Source organism: Choristoneura fumiferana, chromosome 4 (assembly GCF_025370935.1).
Source record: "Choristoneura fumiferana chromosome 4, NRCan_CFum_1, whole genome shotgun sequence".
NCBI lineage: Eukaryota > Metazoa > Arthropoda > Insecta > Lepidoptera > Tortricidae > Choristoneura > Choristoneura fumiferana.
In genome coordinates, this window is record NC_133475.1 from 19,899,123 (window position 1) to 19,924,001 (window position 24,879).

The 24,879-nt window shown below is 36.7% G+C and overlaps 2 protein-coding genes across 2 annotated transcripts in view; both read right to left on the reverse strand.

Annotated features, from left to right (window-relative positions):
• Positions 1 to 1,470, reverse strand: part of LOC141427218 (aminopeptidase N-like) — a 16,033-nt gene extending 14,563 nt beyond the window's left edge. Inside the window, exon 1 of the mRNA XM_074086442.1 lies at positions 1,432 to 1,470. Within this exon, the coding sequence (XP_073942543.1) occupies positions 1,432 to 1,470 (39 nt within the window). The remainder of the gene's footprint in view (positions 1 to 1,431) is intronic.
• A 538-nt stretch (positions 1,471 to 2,008) lies between these two features.
• The window catches only part of LOC141427607 (aminopeptidase N-like), a 36,184-nt gene continuing 13,313 nt past the window's right edge, over positions 2,009 to 24,879 (reverse strand). Inside the window, exons 7-16 of the mRNA XM_074087206.1 lie at positions 23,537 to 23,618; positions 20,466 to 20,649; positions 18,436 to 18,631; positions 16,715 to 16,854; positions 11,600 to 11,737; positions 6,122 to 6,302; positions 5,669 to 5,843; positions 4,645 to 4,791; positions 2,899 to 2,977; positions 2,009 to 2,468 (exon numbers count right to left, since the gene is read on the reverse strand). Coding sequence (XP_073943307.1) covers positions 2,247 to 2,468; positions 2,899 to 2,977; positions 4,645 to 4,791; positions 5,669 to 5,843; positions 6,122 to 6,302; positions 11,600 to 11,737; positions 16,715 to 16,854; positions 18,436 to 18,631; positions 20,466 to 20,649; positions 23,537 to 23,618 — 1,544 coding nt within the window. The 3' untranslated portion in view covers positions 2,009 to 2,246. The remainder of the gene's footprint in view (positions 2,469 to 2,898; positions 2,978 to 4,644; positions 4,792 to 5,668; positions 5,844 to 6,121; positions 6,303 to 11,599; positions 11,738 to 16,714; positions 16,855 to 18,435; positions 18,632 to 20,465; positions 20,650 to 23,536; positions 23,619 to 24,879) is intronic.

A 24,879-nucleotide genomic window follows, 5' to 3' on the forward strand; every position in this document is an offset into this window, starting at 1 on the left:
ACAGAATTTAATGTTCAAATTCTTACATGAAACACTATTTCATCTTCCCTAGTTTTGTTTGGCTTGTTTATGGTCACTCGAATCACTGCACGTCCACTAAAAGTTCCACTTCCTCTATCAGCTTCTAATTCTATATCGTAGTTTGTCACTAGCATACCGGGACGGATTTGATTCCTCATTGTCACATTACTGCTTTCTTCAACACCGTATTCAATCATAATTGGTATATCCGGTGGTGGAACTTCGATTTCTTGAATCCTTACAGGAAGAGAAGTAACCGTGGCAATCGCCAAACAAGTTAACAAATAAGCCCGCATTTTTGCAGCGTATTATAATTTTATATCTTTAAAACTGTCATAGATGTGTTGGTGTTGGCAAATGATCTTAGACTGCCCAGTTTTAACTCTACATGTCTACTAAAATTTTGATTGATTGTTGTAAGTACTTAAATGACTGGCTTTTCTCATCGTGATATGTGTTTGATACAGTCAGTGACAAGGTTAAGTGTACATTAAAATACGTGAGTCATGCCGTATTGCTGAAGTTTAAGTCTTGAACTAGTTTTCTCAAATTTGTATAAACACTATAAAGTTAGGTATTGACTTTTTGGTTAAGCTCTCTCTTTACAGCAATTACTTAGTATAACTTTGCTAGTGTTACTTATTGAGGACCCATTCTAACGGCCTTAATTCCTCATCATAGTTTTAAATGATTCACGGTTAATAAGAATAGACTTACATACATTACATAATTTTCTAAATTATGTACAGAGCGATTCGGTACTTTCAATGAGCTCTCGATATTTTGAGGGAACACATTCTCACGATTTTTTACTGTGCCGTGGGAACAACCTTTTTTTTTGTATGAACTTATGTTTTTATACTTTTTTTACTTATTTTGAATAATTTAGAATATTTTTAGAATTCTTGTTGTTTTTTGATTTTATTGTCAATTTGTCAGTCTTATTAAAGATTTACGTACCTATGAGAAAAGACGTGTCTAAATTCAGTAGACTCGCTGACCCTTAAGGCCCAGTTTTAGCCCTTAAGGCACCCAGCCATTACAATCTCAACGGGTTTTCAACAATTATGCTCAATTAATTGGTTTCTCCTTTAAGCCAAATCAGACAGAGCTCCAACAGCATTCTGAGCGTCGTGGCTGAGAAATATGACTGCCCAATTATATTTGCGTACTGGACGAGGCAGGTCAAAAAGGTCGCACATTCTCTAGACTAGTTCTTAGTCTTTAGTTCCTACTTCTTAAGTGTTACCTAAACATAACGTAGCTATTAAGTATCATCAAAGTAAGTGTCACCGATATAGCTGGAAAGGTATGCAAGTTGAAGTGGCAATGGGTAGGCCACATCGGTCGAAGAACAGATAACTGTTGGGGGAGAAAAGTCGGAAGACGAAGCATTGGCAGACCACCCACCAGGTTGACTGACGGCATCGTGAGAGTTGCAGGATTCATTGTGGCGTTTTAAGGAAGAAGGCTTTTATTCAGCAGTGGACGTTTCCGGCTGATGATGATGATCATGACGATTAAGCATGTCTTGAACTCTTGTGAAATTCTTTGAATCATAGGCATTTTAAATAATGCTGGTAAACATGACCAAATGTTGCGTAACGCAAAACATTACATTTACCCCCCTTTCACCATCCATTGATTAAATTTATTGACGGATAAATGTGATGCCACCTCTGTGTGTTTTATTCGAATAGATGGAGATAGACGGCATCACATTTACGAGTATCCGTCAAATAAATTTAATGAACGGGTAGTGAAACAGCCCCTTAGTATTAATTTACGGATTAAGTTTCGTTATTTTGTCAGAAAGTGTATTTTTTCTTAGTAAGAACTAGTCATTGTGACTATGCATAAAATAATTCACGTGTTACCCTTCATCTCACGCTCACGCATCATTTGTTATTTTATCTCATCCCTTTTCATGTAAAAGACAAAGATGAAGTGACCAACTCATTTCTCACTTCACAATGAAAGAAGCAAGTTCAATATTTTTTTTTAATAAAAATACAAAATAACTTACTATAAAAATATAAACATACAATTATGACATCCTGTAGTTGCTCTTAGTACTTGGCACTTATCTCTTATTAACACTATAACAATTGCAAAGTTATTTACAAATCACTGAAAGTCTACAGCCGATCGAAGATGTAATATTGAAGGTGTCAATAAAATAGACTATTGGGGCTTCAGCAATACTAGCGCATACAAAAAACGTTTTAGTTGTTGAAGATGACAACAATCGCAGAGAACATGACGAGGAAGCTGGATGTCAAAGCATTAGCGTTGCTTCTGAAGTTGAGTCTGAGCCAGGAGTCAACCAAAGCGAAGTTTTGGTCGCTCCATGTGATGGACGCAGCGATGTTCTCCCTGATGGCTGCGATAGAGGCAACCTCCCCTGCTGTCAAGATAGCTTGATGACGGGACACGAGCTCGTCGATCTAAGATGAGGGAACAAAATTGAGACATTTAAAAGAAAGTATGACAACAAAGTCCAGAATGGTACGTTTTTTCTTCTAACTTTTATAAAAGTGAATGTTCAATTACTGTAGTAAATATCGATAGATCGGCTATGGCAAAAAAGAACAATACTGTGCATATTGTATGTTAGGGCGAGATAGACACACTATTCTACTAATATGCCATTGCTCTGTATTAAATCCCGACATAAGAAATGACTATATTTTATCTAAAGGTAGGTATCAAATTTTGCACAGGATGTGCTTCATACATTATAAATGAAGATTACGATATAATTACGGGAATTCCTCGGGGAAATTAATAAAATCCCGGATGATTAAATCATCAGCCATACCTATCTGATGATTCGCGTAATCAAGCCATGAGTAATTCTAGTAAAATAAAAAATACCTTAGCTGAGTGCTCAGCAGTCGTGAGTCTTCTGGCAAATGCGTTCAAGATGTTGGTGGTTCCAGTCAAACCTTGAACTCTATGAACAAAAACAGATATGAAAACAAATTATGAGAATCTTTTTTTTTTATTCGACTGGGTGGCAAACGAGCAAGTGGCTCTCCTGATGGTAGGAGATTACCACCTCCCATAGACACCTGCAACACCAGGGGGATTGCAGATGCGTTCCAACCTAGAAGCCTAAGATGGGATACCTCAAGTACCATTAATTTTACCTGTTGTCTTACTCTCCACGCCGAAACACAACAGGGCAAGCACTGCTATTTCACGGCAGGATTAGCGAGCAAGATGGTGGTAGCAATCCGGGCGGACCTTCCACAAGGTCCTACCATCTGCAATTCTGAGAATCTGATAATCTTATTAATTTTACAAGCTTTAAGCTTTTTAGTGAAATAACTTGCTGTCTTTGTGTGTTTTGACTCAAATTTTGCAAGCCAAATTTAACCTACTTCCATTAGTCGGAATGACTTGAAAGTTTCTGTATATTTTGTAATTTAAATATCCATGCAAATACAGTTGTAAAAAGGATACTTTTAAAAAATGGCCGTAGTAAAAACGTATTTTATAGCCAGTTAGAATTAATACTGGGGGCCTACCATGATCTTTTCATAAACGATTCAAACGCAGAGCAGTTCAATTTAGGCACCTAAACTGAATCGTCGAAATTGGTACCACGACGTTTATTTTTTCAGAGCTGAGTCTCAATGGTTTACATCTGAATGAAAGACCGATATTGTCTCTGGTCCGAAACTGGAACGCTAAGTCGCGAAAGGGATGCCGCTATATGCAAACCAAATATTGTATACTAAAACCTCTTTATTTTTGAAAAAACAATACCTCTATGTCATAACGTGTTCTTAGCAACCGTTGTGTTGATTACAAATAAAATGTTTACGCTGTCACTAATCCACGAGTCTCTTTTCTCACTGAAAAATTAGTTTTATCAATGAGGAGTTAAGAAGCACAATGTCGTGAGTACCTATGAAAAGTTATAAAACTTGAATAAAAGTTTAAAAGTCCTTGAAATTTAAAAATATTCCAAGTAAAACACTTAAAATTCCAAAAGAATTGACAGAATGAGTAACTTATACTGAATCGCTAAATTTGAAACAGAAGCAATTCAATTCCCACTCAAGTTCAGCGTCATGGTACGAAAACCGCTTGAAGTGAGTGAATGAAAATGTCTGTAACGCTGTCGCTGAATCGTGCCTGAACTGAATCGCAAAAGTAACGTCGTGGTATGAAATAGCGATGCAGTTCAGTTTAGAGCCTAAACTAAATTAAGAGAGCGTGGTAGGCCCCCTGTTCGCCTACTTAAAAAAATCACAAAGATACAAGATTCGAATATAAAGGTTCACTAAATCGATAAGTAAAATCGACAAGAGTACGAGTATGACCGTTTCATGCTCGAACGTTGAAATAGTGCAATATCATGTTTTAATACAAAACTGTTGCTATTGACGAATTGATAGTATCCATCATTACAGTCGTTCATTCCATGCATCAGTCTCAGCAATAATATCGGATAGGATATTATAATAATATAAAATATGTGTTGACTATTGAACAATACAAATAAAGTTTTGTTGGGTATTCTATCAGGTATCATAGCCGGTGACTGGGCTGTGTGTCTTGAGATTCCTAGTTTCTTTTTATTCGTGTAATGGTATTCCTTTTTCTACTAACCTAGGTTGAATTTGAGGCCAGTGCTCAATGATGAACTCAAGGGCAGCTTCCATACCCTCAGGACTCGAGTTAACGACGGACACGATAATAGTATGTTTGTCCTGCTCTCGCACGGGTGAGTTGTCATCGATCACTTCGTTCAAGTAGCTGAGGAATACAGAATTAGTCACTGATGAATCGAGAGTAGTTTTAGAGTGACAGATGGAAGAGATTATAAATGTGTACTTTGTAAGATGAGTCATAGATTATTTGCTATCTGCATTAAAAAAATAAATATTACGTGGCGTACAGATTTTAATTTCAACAATTTTATTGGTACAGGTAAATTCATCCAAAATCATCAGCATCATCACCATTCCCAATATCATCTAGCCTAAGTAAATATTATATATCCCAAATTTCAATGCTGACAGAATTAGAATCCCTAGGCTCTACACAGGGGGGCTATTACGAAATTTGAAAACGCAAGTGCGTATCGTACCGTCCCTCTCACTCTCGTATTAAATAATATAAGCGTGAGCGGGACGGCATTAAACGAAGTTAGAATTTTGCACTTCGAAGTATAGGGCCAAGTCCAGTGAAGATTTTGAAGTTCACACTAATGATACGAGTACATTAAGTTTTAAGTAAACTGCAAACTGAAGTGGCAGTGGGCCGGCCATATCAGTCGAAGAACTGATAACCGCTGGGGCAAACGAGTTCTTGAGTGGAGACCGCGAATCGGCAAGCGTGGCGTAGGGCGCCTCAGACTAGGTGGAGCGATGATCTTTGCAGGTTAGCTGGCAAGAACTGGATGAGACTGGCCGAGGATCATGCACAGTGGCGTGCAACTGGAGAGGCCTATGTCCAGCAGTGGACTAAGATAGGCCGATGATGATGATGATGATGAAGTTTAAGTTGTGTGTAGATTTCTTCATGTCTTCCACGATCTTCTCTTTGGGAGGCCACAGGTAATACCAGTAAGCTGTCACGGATACTCCGCCGATTTAAACAGATTACACCGTAATCATAAAAAAAAACTTACTTTTGCCTTAGCTCCTCGTTGCTGGTGCATCCAAGGGCACTTAGCAAAATGGACTGCTCACTGGAGTCGGTGCTGGCGACGTATTGCTGCCAGAGGAATTCGAAGTTCTCTTCGTCACCGCCGCGGAGGCCGGAGCAGTACACGATGGTTTGGATATCAGGGTTCAGGCGCTGGGCTGTAGATAAAGTGGAAATGAACCCTCTGTTTTACTACTTTATTGATTTCTTTTTCTTTTGTAACAGATATAATATATAAGATACGGCATTTAAGCGGCCCGTAGTATTGTTTTGCATTGCATTGTATAACTCTTTATTGTACATACAACACACACACACACACACACTTAGTTTAGTTTAGTGATTAGGTTAAAACAATATAGTTTGAGTGTTTTTTTTTTTAAACGTCAATCAATGTGTGGAAAAAATGTGAAACACAGATATTATCAAATCTTACAAGGATTATTTCTGAAGTTCTGTAGCAGTTCTGAAGCAGTATTGACGCAGTCTTGGTTGCCGTAGCGGCAATTGATATCCAAGATGATGTTTCTGTGGTAAGCAGCCACATGCTCTTCCCCAGATGCCGCTGTGAAGCCGAATTGCTGGTACAGAGGCGCTGTCAGACCCAGGGCGTATTCCTACAAATATAAGTTTCTTTTAACCGAAGCAAAACCCGACATAGTTCAAAGAATATACATTAAGTGGCAATTGGCGAGCCAGATCGCTCGTACAACCGATAACCGTTGGAAGAGAATGGTGCTGCAGTAGGTAAAAGAATATCAGTGAATTAGAAGTAGGAAGTGTCAAATGTTCAGAAAAAAAGTGAGTGCTATGCTATGCATGCATATGCAGATGCAGCATGTACCATCAGACAAATGTGGCATGCAAACGATTACCAACTTTAGGGTGGTAGACCACATATTTGGCTGATGGTACGTGCATTGCATGTTTTAAATGCACTTATGTCTCATCGTCATGATCTCGTAGATGTCCACTATTGTAAAAAAGCAACCCTTTAAATGCTAGATGTTTGTGAATTGTGAATTAATGACAACCGCCATTAGCAAAGTTTTAACAATGCCATCGGTACCCACATCTTGCTTGTCTCATACATTTTTTTATATATGTACTGTTAGTTTCAGAACACTTAATCTCTCTTAAAAAATCTGTTCAGAAAGGCAGATAAAAGAATCTGTTAGTGGGGAACACCCAAATATTACGAAATATTTTATTCCGAATTTGCTAATTCAGATTTTCAAAACTCCGATTTTTATAAATCCGAAGAATGAAAAACATGAAATGTTATTGGCCCGAAGTACAGTATTCCGATTATCAATTTTTCGAAATGACATCGGAAATATGTCATTCGGCAAAATAAACTTCGTATCGTACTTCATATCAATAAATTTAGGTAAATTGACCTGTATAGGTTATGTTAGGTTAGAATTGCGTCAAGGCGCATAGCGCCTTAACTGCGCGGAATAGGAGCTCCGCGAAGCGGAGCTCCGTCGACCTTGCGTCACATTGCTGAAAATGAATAACAGTTACTACTGTTTTAGGCCAATCTAACCTACATAGCTTATGTTAATAAGTCAAATGTGTAATGATATTCGTAATTTTGAAAATCGGTATTTTAGTAATCGGAATTCGTATTTTTGACATTTCTGATTATTATTGAGTCGGAATTATTATTGTTTGGTATATTAAAATTCGAGAGATGGGGGAGGCCTATGTCCAACAGTGGACGTCCTACAGCTGAGATGATGATGATGATGATATTAAAATTTGGAATTTTGGAAATCTTTATTTAAAACCTTAGATATTTTTAATTTTCGGATTTATAAAAATCGGATTTATGAGGAATCGGAATAGTCATATTAGGAGTTTTAAAGCATTCGGAATTATAAAAATCGGTATTTTGAAATTCGTGATTCCGACTTTCGGAATTTAGTTTTTCGTATGTATGTAGTGATCTCAGAGACCTGAAGTCACCTACATTTTTAATCTAAGATAAAGATCTCAAGATAAATTTTCCTTCACTGATACATTTTTATTTGTCTACTTCTCTACTTGATAACATATACTTGAGATCGGTATCAAACATGGCACTTTACTTACTAACATTTGACAGAGTAATGGAGAAAAAGAAAAATACATAATGACCTTGGTCGGTAGTTAACAGTATTATTTATTTGTCTTCTTATAATTTTACAATCTTGAAACGTACAAAAGGATGGAGTGTAAAAGTAAAAGCAAGCGAAATAATATGATAAAGGTAACAATATAATAGCCCACCAAAACATAATAATAATTATATGAAATGAGAGTCAAGTTCAATATTATGTTATATGCCTTGATTGTTGAGTTTAACGACAAAAAAGTGAGATCTAAATGGATGCCAAGTGCCAAGGTGCCAAGTTCAATGGTCAGTCCTGAAATTTATTTATAATAATATAAAATATTTTATCTTCTTATAACTTTGAAAAATATATTGAAGCCTACGGTTGGACTTGGCTAGTTTTCATATACGAATTATAGTATAGCCTTCGTAAGTTTTAAAGCGGTATACACATAGTTTGAATCCCGGAGAAGGACAAAGGATATTTTATATCCCGGAAAATTGCATAGTTCCCGCGGGATAGCGATAAACGAATTTTGCGCGGACGGAGACGCGGGTAACGGTTAGTATAAAATATTATTGACTACAAGTTTTTTTTCTTGCCTTCATTTTTACAAACTGTATTTGCATTTGTCATCCAAACTACATGCACTATGTATACCAAATTTCAAATCAATTCGACCACTGTGGAAGTGATACAAAATTAGCTAAAAGCAGTGAAGCAGTGATGGACAAAGTACGGCCCGCGAAGGGATTTACTCCGGCCCGCTATATGGCCCGCGATTATTTTTGATCGTCCTACAGTATTTTCATTTCACTATTTCAAATTATTTGGCAAAAAATATAAAATAGAATGAAGTAATCCTGGCCCTCCTCTAAAATATCTCTAACTTTCCCCAATGAAGAAATTTTTGCCCACCACTGGCCTAAAGGCTTAATTAGTGCACAGCCAGTTCTAGCATGCAAATATTGATATTAATTATTATTTCTATTAATATTTTGTAAAGATATAACCCAATTTATATCAGTAGAACATTGAATAGGGCACCTGCACTAAAGGCCCATTATTATGGCAAATTAAATCCATTTGAACCCAAATTATAGATTGCACGTGTCCCTCACATCCACAATACGTTCAATGAGAAGGGTTCTCTTACGTTTCTAAAGATCATATCCTTGCCTTTTCATTTCGAATTTCGCCTCCCATTATGATTTTCAATAGCAAGTTACGACATTATTTCTACCGAGCTCCCTTGTACAATTGGTTTAAATTGACATTATATTAATGATTATTATTTCAATTTAGGCAGACAGGCAAAAGGCAGGCAGTATGAGCAACTGATAGATGCCTGTATCTAGCTGTCCCTTGGTCAAGTATTCTTAGTACTATTAATGTGTTGGTCTATTTTAATTATCGATCAATTCTTCTTCTTCTTCTTGCGGTGCCTCTCCGCTACTGGAGGTTGGCTGTCAGCTCCGCATATCTCTCCTTGTCTCTCTCCAGAGAAAACAGTTCTTCCACACTGGTGATACCGGTCCACTCTCTGATGTTTCGGAGCCACGATTTCTTTCTTCTTCCGACGCGTCTCCCTCAATTTTTCCCATCATTATTGTCTGGAGTAAATGATACCGCTCATGCCTTAATACATGTCCTAGATTCTGATAGGCTACCTTTCAATCAATATAAAATTTTCACAGATTTTATTAATAATAATAAATATTTAAAAGTAATTTGATGACAAATATATTTATTCCAATATATAAGCGACTTAATAATTCCAAATGACCAGCATGATTCTTGTCACGCGTTGAATGTCGCTAAAGCCTCAACGTTTTTGCTATATTTAAATGATCGTGGTCGTAAGTAGACTTAGGAGCTGTTTCTCCATCTATTTATTAGTGTTAACTGACGGTTAAATGTAAAGCCATCTCTTTTTGTTTTGTTCGAATAGACGGAGACCGCATCATATTTAACTGTCAGTTAACACTAATCAATGGGTGGTAAACAGCCCCTTATAGTTCAAGGTGAAATTTTGAATCCCGGTTGTATTGTCATTATAAATAATAATAACACCAAAAATTTGAGAATCGATTAATATTGTGATTTACAATTAAGTATTTTATTATGATTGAAAATCGCAGAAGTTGAATACAACTGAACTGAACAACAACAACACTTTTCACTTTTGTAAAAAAGAAATCACTATTCTTTAAGTACAAAATTTAAATGCCTGTTTGCACTTTTTAATATCTCTTAAAATTTCGGAATAGTTTTATTTTAATCGTTTATTTTTGCCGTAGTATCCGGTCTTGCCCCGCTTCTACTGCCGTGGGCGCCGTAGAAACAGAATGAGAAGACATAGCATAAGATGAACAGTAGAATCTTCTTGGGACCATTAAGTACATACTATACTACAACCGCTTGCCGTCGTGGCGATTCAAAATAAAAATAATTTATTAAATAGGCCGCAATGGGCACTTTTCCACGTAATTTTTAAACTACCGGCGCTTTCGTAAAGACCATCATTGCCAAGAAGAATGAGCGGCAAGAAACGTGGCAGAAAGTTTTTTTTTTCAAAATAAAATAATTAAGTACATATAAACCATCAGGAGACCCACTCGCTCGTTTGCCATCCAGTCGAATAAAAAAAAAAAAAAAAAAAAACACTTAAAACTATAGTAAGTATAAAATTAAAGAAAAAAATACAAAAAAAGAATAATAATAATACAGGGATGTATGGGGTCCCTTAGTTACAAAACTAAAAACTAACTTCTACGTTCAGTGGAAGTGTAGAATGCATCCACCGTCATAAATAAAAAATAAAAAAATGATTCTGAAATATGTATACATTTCAGGTCAAATAATCACTAAGCTTTTACATTCCGAAGGCAAGCTCACTACCAATCCCCAGCAGGCAAGATCATTACCAATACCCCGACAATAATGATGATAAAACATTCAGTTTGTGTGGGGAAGCGACGATGCCAATAACGAAAACCCATTCGGCTGACTTCGAATCCTTTTCGAGTTATTCAACTACTGAACATTATATTCTACCCGAACAAATGAAACACTTGAATCCACTTAACTTAATGCTAAGTTTGGGTCGTGGTTATTAAATGACGGGAAACCAACCTATTTCAGTGCTTACCGGCTATTCTTTGCCTGTGGATATAATTTTGTTTTAATCCCAAATCTATATTTTTGACAATCAAGGAGTAGGTATTTATTAATTGCGTAGTCAATATAACAAAATAAACAGTTAAGATCCTGAGACAATAAAGTATTGTCATCCATTGCCTCTTTTGCTCTCTTTACTAAAGTTTTTATGGATACTAAGCAATGGATACATACATAGCTAATTGTTCGCGCACTAAAACCTATTTCGGCTACAATGTATTAGTGCAGGGGTGCTCTCTGGCACAAGAAGAAAAAAACTCAGTGTCGTGTAATACGTGTTACCTATGTCGACTGCCTTTATTTAATTCGCCGCAAAAGAAAATACACTATTAATTTTACGCATCCAAACCAGATGAGTGCTTCTGCACTATTTGAAAATTACGTGAACGTAATGAACCAGCGTGCTCCTGACCTTCTTCCACCCCAATATTGGCTATTTAGCATGCCATACCACACATTTAAACATCAAAGACTTTTTGGCGTTCTATCGTTACTTAGTTTTATTGTTAGTTTGCTATTTTAGTCTTATCAATTACTGTAAGGTGATGGTACTGGTGGACCCGAAATAAATCTTTCTCTTTCTTTGTCATTCTTATAATATTCGAATATTAAAAGTATCATGTTTTTTAACTTACTTGGAATATTTCGTATACGGCAGGCGAGCCGCTCAAAACCACGTCGAGGTAGCTCCATGCGGCGTTGGCGGCGCCCCACGGGATGTAGTCTTCCTCTCGATCAAGGTAGAGAGACAGGTCCAACGCATGCGCATAACCCTGGAACGTGAATCATGTCAAGTGCTGTCCGAAGAAGTTTCGCCCGAGTTCTAAAATAGAGAAGCAATGAACTAGGAACCAGAATGTTCGAGGGGCGTTCTAGTGTGACAGAGCAATTTTGAAGATTTTTGGCCCTCCCTGTCTTCTGTGCAATGCGCCATAACATTTTTTTGTACCCTTCCTCCCCCACCGTAAAAGTTACGTAACACTCAAATGACCATTTCTATTTAAGATTTTTTTAGCTTTTAGCCAGTTTCCAAATTAACTTGGCATTTTTTGACACAGTTGCGCTGGCAAGTCTAGTTATAATGCGCTAAGTGTCTAACTGCAAGCGCTATGCACTATGTTTACTTCGTCTACATTCCCATCTTATCAACCATCTCGTTTCGTCTAGTGTCCCATATCCACTTTCATGGGTCTATTTTTTCTTCTTTACGAGTATATTTACTAACACTAACTAAATACCATAACATTTGTATCTTTAATATTTTAAAGGAAATATTTATTTTTAACCCACAATATTTAAGCGTGTAAACCACAAAAAAATATATTTGGATATAAAAGAACCTTTGAACTAAATTTTTCGGCCCCTTCCCTTGGGTTAAAAACAAAAATAAATTCGGTTTTTATTTAGAACACATCCTGGTTAAAAAATTACGCATAGAATATTATACTCGTATTAGTCAAAAGTTAAAGTTACAGATTGTTTTCTTTTTCTCTACATTAGATAGCTTGTTATTCTTAAAATACTTAAGATTGCTACTGTGTCTTGCTGGTTGAAGGTAACAAATATGTAACTAATTGAATATTGTAGGTTAACCTGTTTTGTTTTGTGCTGGCATTAATTATAGTTTATTTTATAATTAATGGAACTATTGGTTCTTAAGTATATATTATGTACGTCGCTGCATTGAAATGTAACCGTTTGTTTCCTAAGTAAATTAAAAAATATACCGGGTGTGGCCTGTAATATGAACAAATAATTAAAACATAGACCATACAACATTAAGTTCAGCGACTTTTAAAAATAATTAGTTTATTTTTATTTTTATTACACTTTTAAGTTTATTCGAAGAAGCAATGTAAAGCAAACTGCTTGATGTTTGTAGCGTCATAGGCGACATCAGTTGGGTTCTAGGATGACGTACATTGATAGCATTATTTAATGAAAAAAGGAAAATTCAAAGACTCCATTATTTTTAAAAGTCGCTGAACTTATGTTGTTTAGTTTGACGAGGACGACCTGTTTTTAAGTTTTTGCTCGTACTACAGGACACACCCGATATATATATATTATATATCGATATATTTAGAATTTCCAAATCATAAATTGAAATTTTCATCATCATCATCCCAGCCTATATACGTCCCACTGCTGGGCACAGGCCTCCTCTCAGAACAAGAGGGCTTGGGCCATAGTTCCCACGCGGGCCCAGTGCGTATTGGGAACTTCACATGCACCATTGAATTGCTTTTCGCAGGTTTGTGCAGGTTTCCTAATGATGTTTTCCTTCACCGCCAAGCTCGTGGTGAATTTCAAATGTAACTCCGCACATGAATTTCCAAAAACTCAGGGGTACGAGCCGGGGTTTGAACCCACGACCCTCTGCTTGAGAGGCGATAGGTCAAACAACTAGGCCACCACGGCTTTTTCAAATTTTGAAATTTTAATTTGGCTCCATTCCATGTTTTATACTGACATTTGATTGTATTTTGTTACGTCCAACATTTTAACTTTATTATTCGTCATTACTGTTTTTTTTTTCTAACTTGTCACTGGATTTTTAATCTTGGCTGTCTTTTTATTGGAAATCGATAACTATTTTGCGTGATCTTATTTTTTTATGCTTATTTGAAAAAAATAAAAATATTTCTATGACAAAATACGAAAATATAAACTTTGATGAACTTTTTATGAGTTTCATAATAGTATAACTAGCCTGTATGTATTTATTCAGAAGATGATAAATCTATCTATCTATCCAAAACAAATATCTCATGATTGCCTTTACGCAATTTAAAAAGGGACTGATTTAAAGCAAGCGGGTCATAACAAATAGGTATTCATGAATTCAAATCCAATCGGTGTACCTGTGCCGCCTCTGATTTAAACAAAAATTGTTTCTGGATTCAATCAACGTATTTACATTTATTAGGAATTTAATTATTTCGATTTTTATACACCACCTGCTCACCTTTAATGTGCTTAAAATGAGCCCCCAAATAGCATTACGAGTAAAAGGCGAAGCTATAAAATACACAATGGATACTTAAATTAAAGTCCTCAAACTAGAGAGCAAAGTACTTTTATATTTCATACTTCATATTTTCCCCTATTTTGGTTCATCAATCAACCCAGCCTTCTACGTCCCACTGCTGGGCACAGGCCTCCTCTCAGAACAAGAGGGCTTGGGCTATAGTTCCCACGCGGGCCCAGTGCGGATTGTGCAGGTTTCCTCAGGATGTTTTCCTTCACCGCAAAGCTCGTGGTAAATTTCAAATGTAATTCCGCACATGAATTTCGAAAACTCAGAGGTGCGAGCCGGGGTTTGAAACCACGACCCTCTGTTTGAGAGGCGATAGGTCAAAGCACTAGGCCACCGCGGCTTCTATTTTGGTTATTTCGGTATAATTATTTGGTTCTCTAACCACTTGGCAGTCTTGTTGTCAATATCTGCAGTCAAACAACTCGGTCTAACCAGCTTGAAAACTTAGGGCCTTGTGAAGTGTTAAATATCTGTTTTAATATTAAATATTTGATTTTGGGTAACTATTTAAGCGTTTATTCCATTTAATTGCGGGCACATATTTGTTGACCTGATAGAAGATTCTGTTACAGATTTCAGGTTATCTACTAGAAGTACAGGACATCTGAAAAATAATCTGAAATATATTTATATTTATGAATTGCCTTACTTCTTTCTTTAATTCAATTCATAAAAGAATGTGACCACGCCAAAAACGGCGGATGAAACGCTCGAATAATGAGCCTTTTAGCGTTTATACCTGTTGTGCTGGCAACGTTGCATTTTTGATAGTTTTTCTCGATTATTCCATGAAAATTGAATGAAAATTAAAAATGTGGTCTGATAGAACACTTCTTAATAATATAAGTTGATGTGTCTACTCGTACTCCAATAATTATTCGTGGTAGACTTTTATATTCTTTAAAAATAAATTATGTATGTATGTATGTAAATACTTTATTGTACATAAAACACAAAAATAATACAAAAAGAAAACAACAAAACAAAAGAGTACAAAAGCGTTTATTAACGGTTTATAAAGAATATTAAAGTCTATAACGAATAATAGGTATTATTGGTCTAGACACATTAACTTATATATTGAGAAGTGTTCTATCAGACCACATTTTTCAATTTTCATTCAATTTTTATGGAATAACTGAGAAAAACTAACAAAAACGCAACGTTGCCAGCTCTTAACAGGTTTTTAACAACTCAGTTATCACATATATCTATTACTGTATCTGTAAATGAATACAGTAGACTGTGTTGTGATAGCTTGTACAAGGGCGACAAGATCCACCTCAGACTGTCAGCTAGCAATACTAAAACTACGAGAATATTTTTACAAGAAGAATGCAAATTAATTATGCTTTGTTTGGAATACTAATGGTCGGCGCAGTTTTTTGTTCCTTAAACTTTTTTTATGCTCCTACTGCTCGTCCTTGTGCTCATTTATCGGTTTTTGCACAGTTAATTGTGTTAGTGACTAAGTATAGTGTTTTATTGTTACTTACTTGAAATTTAAAAACATCCGATGAAGCATAAAAAAAAGATGTTTTAATAATATATCACCATTTGAATAAAATGCGAAAATAAAGAGGAGGAAAATAATTTAAAGAAAGTACCTTGACTCGTCAAGGATAATCTTGTTTGCCTGAAACTCACGGTAAAACGTATCACATAAACTTTTTTTGCAGTTTAATCATTTCTCATAAGCCAAATTTCACATAATTGCGCATAACAAAACCTTTGCACAATTTTTTTCCGTGAAAAGCCCCACACAAAATAAATTGCTAACAGAAAAGTAAGTTAGATTTGGTTTGGTTTCTCCATAAAAAACGCTAAGTCTGATTGTCCCATTAACTTGTAAGTGAAATTAGTCTTTACTATTATAGCCCTAAAACTGATATTGATTATTACGGCGGTAAAGATTTTTTTTGATCAACAGTAGGTAGGTCCAAAATAAACTGTTGGAACTTTCCAAAAATTAATGTTAACACAATTGAACACTATTTTAAATAATAAAAAAATCTTATTCCGCAAGTTACAAGCACTTAACTCGCTTCATGAAGGTGAATAAAAACTATGCTTTAAATTTTTCTCAAAAATGTCCGTAAAAGTTGACATTATTCTTTACATATCAAAGAAAGAAAGAAAGAAAGAAAATACATTTATTCACAACACAAGACACAACAATAGTATTAAGTACAAATAGACAACACGTAGGAAAGTATGTGTCATTGCGGTTGTGAATCGGACACTGGCTGTAAATACTCATACTCAGCCAGTAATTGCCTATTTCCAGGCCACGACAATAATCTACTATTATAACACGGCCATGTAACTAAAATAGCGTCACTGGCAGGTTTAGATTTTACAAAATAGCAAGATTAGTACCACAAATGGGTGCCATTGCCGTCCCGTTAATATTCAAGGCAAACTTTCCGTTAATATCGCTACAATTTCTGTTTTGTTCCGGTCGGATTACTGTTATAAATGGCCATGCCATTTGCATCCGTTGCAAACTGCAAAATTACGCGTAAAACTTCGATAAAAATGCATCTGGAGATTCAATTACTTTATGAATAAATTGTGCTGTGAATTTTTATTTGCCTGTTGCCATTGCTAATTGGGTGTTCATTGTTATTTTGGTTTTTGCAGCAACTTCTTTTGAATAGATTAAAACAGTAGTCGTATTGTTGATTTTATGTGTGATAGCAACACTTACAAGACGGCCGTTTCGGGCCAAGTTAAAGGCATCGTCAATGAGTTGAGCACGGTTCAGGTTGTTGATGATGGTGTGAGAGTTGTTGAGGACGCGGGTGAGAGCTTGCCAGTTAGATACGTCGTAGTTGACTCTGTAGTAACCTGAAAGTTTTTTAATTTGTTATAATCAGTATAAATTCCAGTTATAGGCCATTTTTTATTTTGCTGTCGTTTTTTTCTTTCATTTTGAGTTCCTCATTTTATACTAAATTTCAGAAAGTCAGTTTAGTTACGAATTTCCATACATTTTGTGTAACTCAATGGAAAAAATTGTAGGACATAGTGTGAAATTGGGCTTACCATAGTCAGAATAAGCAACTTTACCAATTCACCAAATTGCGTTGAAATGTAAGAAAAAAAAATATCGACAAAAAATAAAAAATGGTCCTTAATAAGCGTAGCATCAATAAAGTGGCTTCTATTGAACGCATCAACAGAAAATCGACAATACATACATATTATATATTATACATATACATATTATATTTAGACGACCAGATGGCCTAGTGGTTAGAGAACCTGACTATGAAGCTTGAGGTCCCGGGTTCGATTCCCGTGTCGGGGCAGATATTTGTATGAAAAATACGAATGTTTGTTCTCGGGTCTTGGGTGTTTAATAAGTAAGTATGTATCTATATCTATATAATTATATTTATCCGTTGCTTAGTACCCATAACACAAGCTTTGCTAAGCTTACTTTGGGACTAGGTCAATTGGTGTGAATTGTCCCGTGATATTTATTTATTTATTTATTATTTATTTATTATGCTAGAAACACAGAGCTACAAAGTACTCTCTGCCTAAGGCACTGTTTTTTTTTTTAATAGCTTTTATTTTTAACAAGCATTTCACTGTCTTGAAAATAGTCAGACCACAATCAGTTATCGGTGAATATGTTATAATTGTTTTTTTTTGTTTATCTTTCGCTTTCATTGCCATTATTTTTGCTGAATAATTGATTATACTTGCACTGTTAGCCAAATTACATTATTCGTACCAAATTAAAGTTAATTCAATAACTAGAAGTGGGTCTCGACTGGCATGATTTGACCTTCATAAACAAATATTGCATGTAAAATAAAAACATGTAAAGCCCAGTTTAGAGGTGCAAGGAAAATCATACAAGGTACATTTACTTGCGTCATTCGATTGGCTATTCCAAACGAGTCCACTTTGCGGCTTTGCTATGTACTGCAACTTGCAAGATTTCTCTTGCAATTAAGATTGGTTTTTTGGAATCTTTTTGACCAGAAAAATAAGACCAGCAGTGGGAATCAAACCCAGGTCCTCGGTATTCCGTACCGCGTGCTATACCGCTACACCACTGCTGGTCAACGGTACAGACACGAATTTCCCCTATGCACCTCATATCTCAGCTTGTTTGTTTCTTATTTAGCCACTTAAGCAGTGACGCCTCATCGAGAAACTTTCGGCACTCCATTGGAACCAACCGCTCACCCGGACAAGAGATGTCGTTACTAAGCAATCAAATTAAGATTGGTTTTTTGGAATCTTTTTGTCAATTTTTTTGTTTGTTTTGAAAGATTCCAAAAAACCAATCTTAACCTGGGTCGATTCCCAGTGCTGGTCTTATTTTTCTGGTTTTTCTGTGCATCTATATTTCAGTTTGTATTTTCAATTCATCTTGCAGATTTAAAGTAAGTTTAATAAAATTTCCCTCACCAGTCTGCTGCTTGTTGAAGATGAACCACTCTGCTTCAGCTAATCCCTGAATGTCGAAAGAAGTCGCCGGGAAGGACGGAGGCAGCCAAGCCATGGGGCTGGTGTCAGAGAAGTCTAAGTTCGATGATAGTACCCAGTTAAGGGGCACGTGCCAGCGGTCAGCGGATGAGAGAGAGCGATCTGTGAGGTATCGTTCCTGTATATAGAGATAGACGATATCAAAATTAAATATTTTGTTATTTTTAAACGTTGCTTAAAGAAATCTAAAATTACATAGCACTTGCGTATACAAGCGATTGATCTTTGCGGCTCATTCAATTAATGAACCGGCAACACTTAATTAAGAAAAGTGACAAAGACTGGAGGTTTTTTTTATATCATGGGACACTTCACACCAATTGACCTAGTCCCAAACTAAGCAAAGCTTGTACCTACTATGAATACTAGGCAACGGATAAACATACTTAGATAGATAAATACATACTTAAATACATATTGAACATCCAAGACCCGAGAACAAACATTCGTATGATTCGTATTAATATCTGCCCCGGCCGGGAATCGAACCCGGAACCTCAAGCGTAGTCAGGTTCTCTAACCACTTGCCCATCCGGTCGTCAAATATATACATTTAAATGTATAGGCTGGTTGATACTGTCGAATGTTTGGGATCCAGTGATATCTTTGTGTAAACCGAGTTCATTTCGAGTTGCACGGAGTGATACGGCGGGCGTTGCGTTTAGATCGTGTGTTATATAAAGCTGGGACATTTGTATCATTTTGTCGTATCGTATCTCAGTCGTGTTGCACCGACGCGTATCAAGATTGCTAGTGTGGACGCAAAAACAGCGCGATCATGCCGCGCGCCGTATCTGATCTCTCGGGATCGATGTTGATACACGTATATTATAATATCTCGCACACTTGCGATCGGATACGCTACGCGTATCAAGATCGGTAAGTATGGACATGTTTTGATACTGTATCACGATACGAAGTTATGATTTGATACGCCGTGATCGCTCTAGATGCGGTTTTTCCCCGATCATCAAAGGGGATATGGATAGCATACACACTTAATGATACGGCGATATGATACGATACGCTGCTACGCTACGGTTAGTATGGACGCACTTTTTCACGTGACGATGCTAGTGATACGATGCGCCCAAAGTGAGCGTCCATACGTAGGAAACACGGCCTCGATACGATACGCGTGCTGATTGGCAAAATTGTACAAAATGTGGACCCAGCTTTAGAACATTAACATATACCAACAAATTTTTCAGTCTACTCATGATCGTGATGCATACAAGAACGTCGACATATCAGGAGCTCATTAAAGGTCAAAAGTCCAACATAGCCGATTGTAATTAGATATAAAAAAGTGCATTGAACTTTTAATATTAAAACACTTTGGATCTGAATAGCGCAGTGATGGAAATAACAGTTTTTAATGCGATCCATTTGGCTAAGTGGTCTCAACGGGATTATCTTCAAACTGAATGGCTTTCAAAATGTTTTCACTGCATAAGCTTTAATGGTTTAATAAATATGAGATAAAATAACAGATATTATACTTACCTGTACTAATACCGGCTAGAAACATTAAGGGGCTGTTTCACCATCCATTGATTAGCGTCAACCGACGGTTAAATGTGATGCCGTCTCTGTCTATTCGAACAAAACAAATAGAGACGGCATCACACCGCCAGTTAACACTAATCAATGGATGGTGAAACAGCCCCTAAATTAATCTTTATACGACTTTTGACGACCGGATGGCCAAGTGGTATAGAAACTGACTACGAAGCTTGAGGTCCCGGGTTCGATTCCCGGCCGGGGCAGATATTTGTATGAATAATACGAATGTTTGTTCTCGGGTCTTGGATGTTTAATATGTATTTAAGTATGTATTTATCTATATAAGTATGTTTATCCGTTGCTTAGTATCCGTAGTACAAGCTTTGCTTAGTTTGGGACTAGGTCAATTGGTGTCAAGTGTCCCATTATTAATTAATTAATTATACCTGAGCGATGTAAACAGAGTTGGCATCGGGTGCGGACCTCCTGACGGTGAGTATGGGGAAACCGCCCTGGTTCTCCCAGCGGGTCATGACCGTGCTCAAAGCATACGGGATGCTGTGACTGGACTCGTCCAGCGCTTGTTGGAGAGCCGAATATAAGTTGGCGGGGGCAGCAGCACGGCGGGAGCTGAAAAAAAAAGTTGGAAGTAGGACAAGCGAGCCAGTAAAAAATGCCGTCGCGTGATTTTTTTTTTGTTTGTCCTTTTAACTGGACATCTTTACGCTACTCCATGTTGTGTTATATTTACTCGTATATTATAAACCTAAAACATACATATAACCGATTTTATGTTTAGGAGGAGTCCGGTTTTCCCCATAAAACATTATTTTATTTCGTTTTTGTACTACTTGTTTCACTTCTAAACTACCCTCATCTCGTTTTAATTTCGTCCTTTCCAAAGTTCCCCCAGTTTCAATCAAAACATTCTAAATCGTCCCGCAATTTTTAGGTTTCCGTACCTAACGGGTGCCAACGGAACCCTAATTACTGAGACTCCGCTGTCTGTCTGTCTGTCCGTGCGTCTGTCGCGGGGCTTTATCTCTTGAGTCGTAATAGTTAGGCACTTGAAATTTTCACACATTATGTATTACTGTGACCGCTATGACAACAAATACTATTAAACAGAATAAAATAAATATTTAAGAGAGGCTCCCATACAAAAAAACTTTATTTTTTTGCCGTTTTTTTGCTAATGTCTAATGTTTTATAATAGACTCGCACTTGGTCGGTTTATTTCTCCAGCCTGCCTCTGTTCTAGCGCCTCTTGCACAGAACGAATATTTTTTGTATTATTTTTATGTTCTTAAAGCGTTTACCTTACTGTAGAGAGGAATAAGCAGAAATTAAATGAACATGAGTCATTAAATAATAATATGTGTGTCAAATTGCCGTTAACAACAGTCATCATCATCATCATGTCAGCCGAAAGACGTCCACTGCTGGACATAGGCCTCCCCCAAGGCTCTCCACTCAGACCGGTCTTGTGCTTTCCGCATCCACCGCGATCCCGTGATCTTAACCAAGTCGTCGCTCCATCTTGTTGGAGGCCTACCGACAGCTCGTCTCCCGGTCCGCGGACGCCATTCGAGAACCTTCTGGCCCCATCGGCCATCCGTCCTGCGAGCAATGTGCCCCGCCCACTGCCACTTTAGTTTCGCAATTCTTCGGGCTATGTCGGTAACCTTAGTTCTACTGCGGATATCATCATTTCTAATTCTATCCCGCAGAGAAACCCCGAGCATAGCCCTCTCCATAGCCCTCTGAGTGACTTTGAGTTAACAACAGTAAAATATTTAAAAAGGTAGCAACATTCACGCTGAATGGCAATATTTCACTGAGCAGAAAAATTCTGTTCTTGACGTGTTCAATTTTCAAATAAATTCAAATAATACAGTTTCCATTGCAGATGTTAAAGAAATGCCATTAATATTCAGTTGACACACTTCGGCGAACCTTCAAGGGGCTTATTTTGTGCCCGGCCAGCTGAAGTTTCATAGACTAACAAATATAACTTTCATTTTTTTACCCGACTGCGAAGAAGGAGGGTTATGTGTTTGACGCGTATGTATGTATGTATGTCTATTCCTATGTCTTCTCGTAGTTAACTACTCAACGGCAGAACCGATTTTGATAAATGATACGTCATTGGATTCGTCTTGATGACGCAAGTGACACTGGGTACATGAAATTCTTGACAAATCAAAATGGCGGTTTTTGGCGCCAAATTGTAAGTTTTCAAAAAATGTTTTTTATTCAAATGTATCGAGTAGGGTATCAAATGGAAGCTAATAACTAGGCCATTCTAAATATATATTATGGGTTATAATAATTTTATCTACCATTTTCACAGAACTATTAAAAAAGTGTGAAATAAACATAAAATATAAAAATTAAAAACCCGACTGCCTTAAATAATACTAAAAAGAAGATAACAAGTCTAGTGGGCTAGAACTTTGTTATGTAGCTGAATTAAAATTCACGATATAAATGGGTCTTGAACTTTAATTCAGCTACATAACAAAGTTCTAGCCCACTAGACTTGTTTTCTTCTTTTTAGAATTTTAAAATTTAGTTTTCGATTTTTTAATTTTATAATATCATCATAATGTCGTCCTTTATTCGTCGTACTACTAGTCATAATCATAGGCCTCCTCTCAGTACAATAAGGTTGGGATGTAGTTCCCACGTGGGCGGAGTGCGAATTGGACACTTCAAACACACCATTGAATTGTTTTGCCTGTGTACAGTTAACTATCCTTGTGATATTTTCACTCACCGTAAAACTCGTTATTGACTTCAATATGATTTTGCACATTAATGAGGTGCAAGACCGATTTTTGTAACTGGTTTGTACTTAAGTGTTTCCTGGAATATCTAATGTAAAGTGAACATTACAAACCAATTGGAATCAAAATAACAAAACATAGGAATACACTTTATTGAAAAAAACAGTTAAAACATCTAAGGTTTATAGTGTACATAGGTATATTCATATTTATATTTTACTAGCCTTAACCCGCGGCTTCGACCCGCATTAAAAATAGCTTAATGCCGTCTTAACTAAACTGTTATATTATGCCCGTGCCTCTTTTGAAATATACAACGACATCAGTTTCCTTACACAATTCTTGTTACCATGGCAACGCAAATTTCTCAGAGTTTGGCCTGAAAAGAGTTACGGTAAAAATTTGAAAGGATAACGTTCGCTCGCACAACGCCATCTACTGATTGCAAACGAAGTTAACACGTCACGTCATCTTGAGATATGAGGTACGTCACCGTTCTTGAACAGTGCCCTCTATTATTGTTTAAACTTAAAACATTATCCCACAGGAACGCGTTACCGGGATATTAAGCATCTTATGACTCAATTCATATCTTTGTCTATACGCCAAGTTTTATGTAAATCCGTTGAGCCGTTATTGCATGATTAACAAACATCTTCAAAAACTCACATTTACTTATAATATTAGTAGGACAGGATATCGCAGAAAAAAATGTGAGCATCACTTACTTGTTGATAATGTAGATAACAAGACCTCTCCGGAACACTTCGGGTGTGAGGAAGTGCTGCATCATACGGATGACGGAACCCGCTGGAATGATGGAGCAAGATTACACACAAATTTATAAAGTGATCCCCTACTCTATGGAGTAGAGTAAACCCTACCCTATTCTACTTTCTTTATTCATAAAAGGTATTGATTTTAACTTTAAGTTTGTTGATCTGAAATCGGAAACGATCCCAATTATTGTTGCTAAAAAATGCTCGATGGCAAGAATGTTTTGTAAATACACTAGCTTTACCGTGGCTTCGTGGAAATCGGTTATCGCGCGCTGTTCCCTCGGGAACTGCGCATTTTTCTGGGATAAAAGTAGGCTATGTCATTCTCTGGCCTATAAACTATCTCCATGCCAAAAATCACGTCGATCCGTCGCTTCGTTTCGACGTGAAAGTCGGACAAACATACAAACACACACACTTTCGGGTTGATAATATTAGTAGGGATATATTGAAATCTTATTATGTAGATTGCAAAATCATCAATTAAAGTTATGGAGCCTCCTTTTTAGGATTCCGGAGCCGAAATGGCAAAAACGGAACCCTTATAGTTTCGCCATGTTTGTCTGTATGTCTGTCTGTCTGTCCGTCCGTCCGCGGCTTTGCTCAGGGACTGTCAATGCTAGAAAGCTGTAATTTTGCACGGATTATATATGTAAACTATGCCTACAAAATGGTACAATAAAAACACAAAAAAAAAATTAAAATAAAATCTAAGCCTCTAAAATTTGAAAAAAAGGGATGGTAGTAAGTATATCAAACTTTCAAGGAAAACTATAACCGCTAAGTTTGCTTAAGAATTATTAGTAGTTTTACTCTAAAATAAGGCCTAAGTTATAAAATATACCTAAACTTGGAAGATTCCGTATAAAATACGAAATCCTTAGAAAAATATTACTATTTTTTTTCGTAATGGCTACAGAACCCTATTTTGGGCGTGTCCGACACGCTCTTGGCCGGTTTTTTCTGATTGAATTTAATTTATATTAAATTATATTGACCTGGATAACTCATGTCTGAGAATTATATTTATGCCAAGTATGGTCAGTCTCTAACCGCGGCGTCTCATTTTTTTGTGATTCAAGGTTAAGTATACGCTTTCCGTTCCGGATTATACTGTCGGCCGGATGGCCAAGTGAGAGAACCTGACTACGAAGCTTTCGTTCGGTTCGGTTCCCGGCCGGGGCCGATGTTTGTATGAATAATACGAATATTTGTTCTAGGGTATTGGATGTTTAATATGTATTTAAGCATGTATTTATCTATATAAGTACGTTTATCCGTTACCTAGTATC